We start from the raw sequence: 11042 nt of genomic DNA, 5'->3' as shown, positions 1-11042 counted from the left end.
GAACGGAGGGTAGGCTACTAGGCTTTGAGACACTCTTGCGTTAGATGCGAGAATTGATCTGGTTTGAATGACGGAATGTGGTTGACAAGGTTCTTGAGTTATAAGTTCGCGTTATTATTATGAATTCCAGTGACCATTGGCCAATATCTCAGGAGCTTAGACATTATCTTAAGATAGACTGAAAAGTCTTTAATTTAATTTAACTGATTTCAGCCTCACTTTTACATCGCTTTGGATATACGCCTCTGCTGATTGAGGAACTACAAATGTTTATTTTATTTTTTTGTTAAGGGACACTTTTATTTTATGTTATTTTGTTTTCAATTTCGAAGAGCGGCAGTAGTGGCGCAAAGGAATGCATTTGGACAGTGTAGTTTTCCAGTGCTACATTTGTATGTCAATGTACCCTTGGAAAACTACAATTCCCGGCAGGTCTTTCCCACCGTTGAAGTTTGTTGTCTTCCTGTTCGGAGGCGGCTAGTTTAAGTTGCCATAGCAGAGGCAGGTTTGGATTTGATTCACTGTCCTTACCGCTTGCAACGCCAGAAGCTCGTATGTAGATAAATCACACCGGTAGGATTTGGTCATGCTTGTTTTGCATTTGTTACATTTCACTGTATCATTACGCCGTGAATGGTTTATTTGAGAACCCACATGAGAGGTGGATGAAGTTGTATTAGCCAGTTAGCTGCTGTTAGCGTCGGTTAAGTTGTTGCTAGAGTAGCAGCAGCATCAGCAACAACAATGACCAACTGCGCCATGATTTATGACAAGTTTCGTGTATTGTGTCTTGCTGACCAGATTGTTATCCTGTTTCTACCCGTTGTCATGGCCACGGCGACAATGGTCGCTCTCTTTTAAACTATGATGAAAAGCATGTCTTCATCACAAGGGAAATCATAGTCATCTGTCGCTGATCTGATTATATTTTGGGAAGATAGCAAGGCCATATTGGTTACGTGTTTATCGCCCACTTACAAGTTACTCCATCATCGCAGACCGCCCCCCTCCGTCCCCATGCAATGGAATCATCCAGTGGGTCGGACACGTACGACAGGGCGAGGCGAAGCAGACCGCGGGGGCGGGATGTACTGCGCCGACCCCAGCAGGACCTGCGGGGGGTTAGCGGCAGTGGGAGTGCCGCAGAGAACTCGGGGATCACTGAAAAGATCAGCACCCTGGCCAGCACTCTACAGGTGTTTACTTTTTTTACACTGTCAAACTTTGACGTATCTGTATCATACTATTCTCGAGTTTGATCCGCAAACTCCACAGCCTAACCTGGGAGCATCCTTGAGAAAGATGTCCAGCCTACAACTTGCTCCTCAATGATCTGTTTCTGGATTCACGTTCAAGTGAAGACACTTTGGATTCAAGCGTTGGCTAAATTCTAAAAAAAAAATAGTAACATGCAAAGTGGGAACATGTCAGTGGGATAAATTAAGTTGAGTATACCACTATCTTTGCTGTGTGGGGTGTGTGGGCCTAACACACACACACACATACATACATACATACACATACATACATACATACATACATACATACATACATACATACATACATACATACATATAAAACTTAGGAATGTGTGTAACTGACAGCTTCTCCCACTGCTCCTGCAGGACACTAGCAGGAACCTGAATAAGGTGGACCGGATGCTGGGTCAGTACAGGGACCACACTGATGACCAGGCTGAAGCCATGGCCCTGGTGAGACTTAATATCACTTTTTTGTTACAAATGTCTGTTATACAGCTTTCAGTTGACACAGCCACAATACGCTTTAAGAGAGGGCATTCTTTAATATTGTGAGTGTACAAGATTATTTAGAATTAAAGCCAAGTGTGTGTGTGTGAGTTTGATGGAGGTGACTGTGTCTCCTCCTCACCGCCACCCAGCTGAAGGAGAACCTGGAGGAGTCCATCGGCCAGCTACAGTCCCAGAGGCTGAGGAGAACCAACGGAGGGGTGCGGAGTGGCTCCGCCTCCACCCTACACACCAGCGACCTTGAGCAAGGCTCAGGCTCAGGTAATAACGGGGGGCCAAAGGATGAGAGCAATGGGTCCCAGTAGTGTCAAAGTAGGGACGCTGAGCCAGACAAACTAAATATACAGATTCCTTTAAAAACGCTTGTGAATCTGTGTCCAATATTGCAATGCGCCATTGCATTACAAGGATTTATCAATGGTAAAAAAATTATATATATATATATTACACATAAATACTTGCAATATGAAATGAAATATGAAATACTATAAATCACTGCATAATATGGCTCATTGTTGTATTACAATTCTCTCTCTCATCCCTCCCTCTTTCACAACACATGTCAACACACAGAACCACTTTTAACTTGAACCTCTCAAATCCCACCTCAGCATTCAGTACAGGTGTCTTGGTGTTGTTTTCTAGAAGGGCAGCGTTTCTACCCCACCTCCCCGCTGAAGGAGTACCCCGGCAGCTCGGTGAGGAGACGGAGGTCCCACTCCGCCTCGGTCCGCTTCAAGGACACCAAACTCTCGACGGAGGACGTAAGCAAATGCCTCCACAGAAATCACTGCTCTCCATCACTGCTGCCCATCACTTGTTTCCGTAGTTCCCAGGAGACGCCACAAGAGGCCGCTCTTTACCAACAACTTCATTTTTTAGATGTTAGTATTATCACACAGTATGATGCTGTATGAGTATTTAAATATTTGTATTCATATTTTATTGTCCGTGTTAATGTCCCATAAATAGACTGGAGGAACAGCATCAATGTTGATGAAGTAAACACTGTTTGTGTGGTTTGCCGTCTGATTGATTCACTCCTTTTTCATTTCCTTAGATCCACTGTCTGCACCAGTCTCTACGCGACCTTCGCTGTGATCAAACAAGACTCTCAGATGATCTGGACCGAGAGATCCTCCTGAGAAACAGGTGATCCACGTCACAGATGTATTCATAGTCACATAATATGAATCGTATGGCCACATGAACAGCCGCACTGTTGCTTTGCGTGGATGTATGTGTACAGACTAAGGCTGTCTATCTGGGCTGTTATTTGCGAAGTAAAGAAATGAAGAAATATATAATGAAATGTTTACTTTGGTGTGCAGTGAGAAGAGTTGGCTCAGTGCTTTTTTACTATTTTGTAAGTTGTTTTTTTTCCTGTTTCGACTTGCAGGGAATTGAGATGCATGTCTAGCCTTTGGATGTGTGGCGGCATTGGCCTTTCATCTGTCTGTCATGCTAGCAACAGCACTAATATCTGCCACCATATTAGAATTGCTGTTTTTCAATATGGTCTCTTGTCTCTTCCAAGGAAGGGACAAAATAATCATTATGATTACAATACCGAAACAACAGGATTCATTCGAAGAGATGTGAACATGTCAACATTTATAATCCTCATTGTTCGTTATGCGTTAATCGTTTACCTCGGGTTGTCCAGCCAATTGAAAGTTAACATTTAGTCATTACTGACACAGCAGAAACAGCAGAACAGACTATATCTGGGAAGTGATAACATCAGCTGGAGCTTTCCTTAGGCTGGATATTTACCTTTCTCTCTCAGACTTTAATTCCATCTGTCTCTTTTTCTTTCTTGGCTCTTTCTCGCTCTGTCACTCTCATTTACTTCGTTCCTCTCTCTGTCTCCCCCCCTCTTTCTGTCTCACTCTCTCACTTCCATCCTTATGATCTCTCCATCTTCTCCTCCCTCCCCCATCTCTCTGTCATCTCTCTCTATCTTCATCTCTCCCTCCCTTAATTAAATGGATATTGATATATTGGCAATGGCATGGAAAATGGTCATTTACACTGCTATCTTACATTACATGTCCCTCCCGCTCTCTCTCTCCCTCTCTCTTTCTGTGTCTCCCTCCATCTCTCTCTGTCTCACCCTCTGCGTCTCTTGATATCCCTCTGCCCATGTCTCTGTCCCTATCTACATCTCTGTCTCTCGCTCCATGTCTCCCTCCGTGTGACTCCCTCTGTAGAGCTGATGTTGACACCAGGCGAGCGATGGAGAACCTCACGGAACACCTGACACTCTCTCAGACCCAAGATTCTGTGAGTGGCAGACAATTTATTCAGTCATTATGTATTCAGTCTTATTTATTCCTTCCAAGATTTTCTCTTTTCTTTTATTCAGAGGAACGGAATCAGCCGAGATAAGAAGTTCTGATGCAGAATCTTTGACTTGTTGTGGCATGTCTCGGTTCTCCCCCATCGCTCAATGTGTATCACTCCATGCTTTTATCTATCGCATAAAAGCGTAATGCGCTTTAGATTTTTTGGTATAAGAACTGACATATCCTTTATAATGGAATGCCAGGGCATGCAGTTGCTCCCTGCGCTTTATATGAATCCAATAAAATATTAAACATAACATATGAAGTGTTATATTGAAAAGCCTTTTGTGTCAAGGTAAGTGCTAACATTCTTCTTAGGCAGGGAACCGATGGAAATCCTCGAATCGCAGAAACATCCATTTACCGAACACAAAAACACAACAATAACAGAAACCAAAGCCTCTCCCTCGAAATGCATCTTTATTTTCTACTCATGTGGCCTCGGCAAGGTGTATAGGAATATCTGTCTGTGTGTGTGTGTGTGTGTGTGTGTGTGTGTGTGTGTGTGTGTGTGTGTGTGTGTGTGTGTGTGTGTGTGTGTGTGTGTGTGTGTGTGTGTGTGTGTGTGTGTGTGCAGGTGTCTTCCCGTGTGGACCGCAGGATTCAGGACTTGGAGAGAGTCCGAGGCCTGGAGCAGCGGGGGGTCTTCAGTGATGAACGGCCGCAGGTCAGGCACACATACACACACACTAGCATACACACACAGCCGACCACACTCTTACACACACACACATTTTTTCTTTAGCTTCTTCTACTTAGTTTTTACCTTCTTATGTCACGTTCATACTTAATTAACACAACACGCACACAGACACACACCCAGACAACTGTAATGTCGTCTTATGATTCAGTTCATTAGCTAGGCAATGTGAACCCCCTTAGTACTTCATAAACTATTTTTAACACTGCTGTTTGCTCCTCAGACACTTGACGTTGATGTGGAAATCGTATTGTGTAACAGGTACAATGTAGGATCCTTGAAGGTGTTCGACTCAGTATATACGTATGTAGACAGTAATATAGACAGTATATGTCTGTTTTAATCCCAAAGCAAAATGTAAAAACAACACCTGTTGGATGGTTTGTGCATAAAGGTATCACCATCAGTGTTTCACATACAAAACCAACAACCTCCAAAAAAAAAACCGAAAGATTTAAACGTTGAAACGTGAAATTCTCGAGACATAATTTCAGGCCCCAATATCAGCCTTCCTTTTATAGCTGGAATAGCAATAGCAATATAATACCGAAGCACCATCTGTTGGGTGTGTTATCAAAGGGAGAAATGCTGGGCAAATCTGTCTCCCCCTTCCCTGATGATCGAAACAAAGTGCAGTGCATCCTCAGACCACATGGTGGCACTGTAGCGCCACTCAGCCACCCTTCAGAGGGGAGCATCCTCGGCACGCCGCACCGGAAGCTGCTTCCCATGTATTAGCATCCCCCCCTCCTCCCCCCCATCCCTCTCTCTCTGCCCTAAAGGACAGTCCGACCAGCCCTGTGTGGGTCGGAAATAATGCATACCCACCAACCCTCCCTCCCTCACTCCACCACTCCCTCCTCCCCACCTCTCTCTCCCTCTCCATCCTCCCCATCGGCCCAAATATTAAGGTACATAAACAAGGGAGGCAGAATGAAGAGCAGGATGGGGGAAGGGGGGCGGGGGTCTAATCTCTTTCAGCTTCTAAAGAGCTGGGTTGAAATGAAGAGCGATGTCACACACGCGCATGTTTCATGCGGCCCGCCGGTCGTCCGGGGTTGGGGGGGGGGATAGGGGAGCGGGGGTGGGGGGGGTGTTGAGCTGTGATATAAAGCCAATAGATAATGAGTCACTTGAGCGGATGTTATTGCTAGCAGGCAGTAATTCATCACCACTGCCTGGCCCACAGTACGTGGGTGTGAGCAGGGACCGGGCTTTGATACGGTGCCCATAGTGCCAACCCCAGAACCAGAACCACTACCCAGATCCCAGATCTAGTGCCAGGATCGGGGTCCCACCAGGGCTCGAGTCGAGTCAGACCGGCCCGGCGTCTGTTGGATCACACATCTTGTTACACTTGTTTTTTTGTGTGTGTGTGTGTGTGTGTGTGTGTGTGTGTGTGTGTGTGTGTGTGTGTGTGTGTGTGTGTGTGTGTGTGTGTGTGTGTGTGTGTGTGTGTGTGTGTGCGTTCCTGTGTGTGTGGGACAGGCTTCAGGGAGACACAGAGACCAGGCTTCGGGGAGAGAGGAGGTGTTGGAGCCCCGTCTGCTGAAGTCTGAGCGGGAGAGAGAGAAGGTGTGTGTGTGTGTGTGTGTGTTCAGCCCCGGCCCCCTCCAGCACACATTATTATTTCCCTTTTGTTCGAGAACCTAATCAGTGTAGTGCAAAAGGGTTTATCTAAAAGTGTATTACCTGCTACTACCCTGTAACTCTAGCAGTTGTAAAAACTCTTAATGCTGCGCCATCAGGAACAGCTTGGGGTGAAATCTTTTTTCCTTTTTAGCACTGCAGGGGAAATTTCCTGGTACCCATTTGAACAAGAAAGGCTGGTTGATGTTGGAGTGGTAATCATTTGCCAAAAGAAGGGAGTCATTATGAAACCACAGCCCTCCTGCTGGCTGCCCCGTGATTGGCTTATTGGTTCCTCTGTGTTCACTGTGGCAGTATCCTGCTTTCTGATTGGCTGTAACTGGCTTCCTAGATGGAACAGGAGATGGAGAGAGCCAGGGTACGCTTGGAGCAGACCGAGGACAGCAGAGACACACTCCGACAACAGGTGTGTGTGTGTGTGTGTGTGTGTTCAAGTTCATGAGTGCTAACTCAGCAACTGATGACTAGGCAATTGTGTGTGTCTGATGAGATGCCAATATGTATATGATTGTAAATTCCTGCAGTTTGATCCAAACTCACGGTTGTGTTTGGATGGTTCAGTGATGTATTGATTATACAACTCATCATGTATCTGTAACTCCAGATGTCTAAGAAACACATATGAAACTTGTTCAGATACTTGTGTCTTTTTTTAAGAATCGATTCAGATATTCTCATTTTACGAGCTGTTGTATCTAAATAACAGACCCTTGCTATGGACGTAGTTCTTCAACCTTAGTATCAAACAGACATTTTTATTGGTATATCTTGTTTCAAATTATTGATTTCTTTCGTAGGTAGCTGTGTCATAAGCGGGATAACGTACAGCGGTCATTATGCTGAAATAAACCCCTTCAGGGCTGATCCAAGACTGCATCACCCTGTCTGGGTTTATTCCCAATAATGACCTTCTCCATGCACAGCGTCCCCTCACTTATTCATCCATTTTCCCTGCAGCTGGAGGAGATGCGGGAGGATCTGCTGAGGACGGGGAAAGAGAAGCTGGAGCTCCAGAGGGATCGCCTGGAGCTCCAGAGGGAGGTGTCCCTCCTCTCCTCTCAGCCCCACGGCCAGCGCCCTGACAGGGGAGAGAGCAGTGGCACTCCGGGCCCAGGTGATGATTGACCTGGCTCAGGGCGGCCGAATCTATGAGAGCGGGGTGGGCTGGACAACAGATGACCTGAGCGGAGTGAAGAACAAAATGGAATATAGAACAAAAAAAATCTAGACTGAAATGGATGCTTATGCTTATTGCCCTCATACATAGAAAAAAGGCATCTGTGACAATTATATAGTGTACTTCATATAAACGTCTAGTTCCATTCCCCTAGTTCTAGACGACTAAGGGAGCCTGTTATGGATGTTTACAACTAAAAGTAGTTTCATGTTTATTTTTTCTGGCTGTTGAGAATAATTACCCCACCCCCATCCGCCCCTAACCTCCAGCAGAATCCATCTAACACAACAACTAATAGTCTGATTGTACATTGTGTGTGTGTGTGTGTGTGTGTGTGTGTGCCCGCCCTTGTGTGTGTATGTCGGACTGCTATTGTGTGTGTGTCTCGTGTGGGTGGTGCAGCCCGGACCGACCTAGAGAGGGAGGTGGCGGAGCTGCGTGCCCAGCTGTGCAAGGCCTCCATCCTGGGGGAGGTGGATGAGCTGAAGAAGACCCTGGAGCTCAAGGAGAGGGAGAGGCTGCAGCTCTGTGTGCAGGTGGAGGTGGGTTCACACAGTTCGATGTCAGCGCTCAGGTTGGTGCACAGCCAAGGCTAGGGGAGCACAGACTTCTTTCTTACCGCTGTGGTTGTATCCCAGGGTTAGGTCGATTTACTGCAATTCGTCTTTGCATTTGTATGATTTTTATTCATGAAGATACGGTGAGAGTTTGACAAGACGGTATGGGAGAGAGAGGGGAGGACATGCAGTAAATGACCACAGGCAGGAATCGAACCCGGGTCGCTGCTGTAAGGACTGAGCCTTAATGGCCACTGCCATTCATTGTTAATTATGATAAAGTAAAAAGGTTAATGTCAATGTTGCCATTATTATTATATCTGACCTTATCTTTGACTAAACAATGTAGGCCTTTCCTTGTGTACCCCTAAAACAAAATACACTACAGCCATTCTGTCTGGGGCATAATATCTACCAAACCTGATCTGATCGGAACCGATGGGCCCATGCGACTCGCTAAATGAAAAGATACATCTTCCCAAGGCAAGACGCAGCTGGAGATTAAACTAATGTCTGTCGTTCTAATGCAATGAAAATAAATCAAAAGAATATAGAAGCACACCACGTGCTGTCACTTTGGTGCTTCGCTCCCCTCGCCCACGCCTCGGAGACTCCCAACTGTCCCGGCTGCTACTGCGGCGGCTGGCCTGAGGTTGTAGTATGCCTCCTGCAGAGACTGATTGAACCTTCTTAGGATGGTTCCTTCCAAGACGTTCGGATCTCCGATTCAATGTGTTTCATCGCAAGTCGGATGCTTTTTATTTCTACAAATGACATCTTGTGTCGTCTGAGTTCGCCTGCTGGCCCATGTCGCGCTTCACCAAAATGCTCCCAGATTGGCGACATAACATATGGGAAGTAGATGGGTCATTGGGGCATTGTTGAATCCAGTGTCGACGCATGGGCGTTACCACACATGTGTTTTCACTGTAAGCACAAATTGTAATATAACTCCCAACTGGTAACTTAATGCTGGTCCTTTATGTCTGTGCACTTTATGTGCGTGCGTGCGTGTGTGTGTGTGCGTGTGTGTGCATATATTAAATTGAACGTTAACCCAAGTCTCTACTCAAGCCTAGAAATAATGACCAATAATAAAAGACACACACTAAAGAAATCCCCCATGTGTTTAATGGGCCGTCCCTCACCCCGCCAAGATGAGGGGACGGGGGGCAGAAGTTTTGTTTCGCCAGAAGCCGTGGACCATTGTATAGGGGACAATGATTTCTATTTCATACCACACACCACATGCACTCTTGTAACTTACACCGGCAAAAACATAAACAGAGAAACATAGCTTGCCGCGATGGCTGTCATGAGGTAATCTCCGCGGTAGGTGTCGGATGATCGCAGCGCCGCGGTCGTCGTCAAAGCCCTACGTGCGGCCCAGGCAGTAGCACGTGCTCGGAACTCGGGACTGGTGCATTCATTAGCGGAGAAGGGGGGGGGGGGGGGGTGCATACCACACTCCCTACTCCTCACTGCCTCCACGCCTCACTTTATTCCCTTTATTCCCAAGTTGTCAGCAGGCAGTGACAAGTCACAACAAGGGAGCAGAGGAAAAAAATTATCTGCCGTCCCTGATGTTTGCATGCCACTTACATCCTCATAACAAGACAGAAGTGGGTGGGTGGGGTGGGGTGGGGGGGGCTATTATAAACACCCCCTTGTGCGCACCAGCCCCCACCACCAACAGCGGGGGCCATTGAAGTGGCATCAATAAAGTGTGGCTGGTGGAAATGGCTGCAGTTTATTAAGAATTGGCATACAGCCTGCCACCCCCCGCCCCCACCCCCCTTACACACAGACAGTCAGACACACAGACACACACACACACACACACACACACACACACACACACACACACACACACATACACACATACACACAGAGGCACTGACTCTGCTCTCAATCGGCTGTGTTCCCTTCAGTGAGGAAGATGTTTTTTGTCAACTCCCACACAGCCGCTTATTGCTGAGTAGCGGTTTTAAAAAGACGGGTAGGCGCTCGATTCACATGTACCTCCGCAGGCTCTTAACGGCGGCTTTCATTTCTTGTCATTTTTCAACATTTCAAAACCAAAATGGAAGCTTGGAAAGTGTTCCCTGTGCGTGGCAGACGCGTGGCGAAACACAAAAGTATCTGGCGGCGGCCGGGCGGTTTTAATTTGCCCCCCCCCCCCATCCCCCGTGCACTTCGAGTCGAGCCTGGGCTCTGTGACTAATCAGCCTCTGACTAATGGCGCTCGCAGCCGAAATGACCTCATTCGGCGAGAAATACGAAAAAAAAATATCGCAAATATCGCAGCCGAAACCTAAACCCAGCCCGTGTGAAACTGAGATTTTTCCTACGCCACGGTTAGGCTTTGAAAACGCTTCAAAGCGTCTTTCTCGCGTGTGTGTGTGTGTGTGTGTGTGTGTGTGTGTGTGTGTGCGTGTGCGTGTGTGCGTGTGTGCGTGCGTGTGCGCACGTGTGTGTGTTTTCCCCCTCGTGGATGTGCCCCCCGCTATCAGACGTCTATTCAGACGCCACCCGCCAGGATAATCCAATCGCAGGTTTCTCTGTAAACATTGTCCCCGCCCTCGCCTGACCCCTCTCGCCCTGTCTCTGACGCCCCCACTCCATCTTCTCTGTGCCCCCGTAATCCTCACTCGCCCCTCATCTGGCTCTATGGCCGGCTGCTTTGATGACCTCCCCCTTTCTTAACCCCCCCCCCCCCACTCCTATATCTCTCCCTCTTCCTAACATTCCATCATCTCTTTTCTTCTTTCATCTCATCTCTTCCCTCATGCATCTGCTTTCTCCTCGACTCCCCTCACCCTCTCTCTCTCTTTCTCTCGA

General features: G+C 47.0%; 1 protein-coding gene across 2 annotated transcripts in view; it reads left to right on the top strand.

Moving 5' to 3' along the window:
• The first annotated feature begins 485 nt into the window (after window positions 1–485).
• Window positions 486–11042, top strand: part of cep128 (centrosomal protein 128) — a 38586-nt gene continuing 28029 nt past the window's right edge. For both annotated transcript variants that reach the window (XM_084483650.1, XM_084483651.1), the window contains exons 1-12: window positions 486–573; window positions 999–1196; window positions 1626–1712; window positions 1901–2030; window positions 2415–2533; window positions 2830–2921; window positions 3983–4055; window positions 4695–4784; window positions 6306–6392; window positions 6799–6873; window positions 7425–7581; window positions 8047–8186. In XM_084483650.1, coding sequence (XP_084339776.1) covers window positions 1023–1196; window positions 1626–1712; window positions 1901–2030; window positions 2415–2533; window positions 2830–2921; window positions 3983–4055; window positions 4695–4784; window positions 6306–6392; window positions 6799–6873; window positions 7425–7581; window positions 8047–8186 — 1224 coding nt within the window. In that variant the 5' untranslated portion in view covers window positions 486–573; window positions 999–1022. The remainder of the gene's footprint in view (window positions 574–998; window positions 1197–1625; window positions 1713–1900; window positions 2031–2414; window positions 2534–2829; window positions 2922–3982; window positions 4056–4694; window positions 4785–6305; window positions 6393–6798; window positions 6874–7424; window positions 7582–8046; window positions 8187–11042) is intronic.

Source organism: Micromesistius poutassou (assembly GCF_964030765.1).
Source record: "Micromesistius poutassou genome assembly, chromosome: 19".
NCBI lineage: Eukaryota > Metazoa > Chordata > Actinopteri > Gadiformes > Gadidae > Micromesistius > Micromesistius poutassou.
This window is presented reverse-complemented; position numbering and strand designations above follow the sequence as displayed.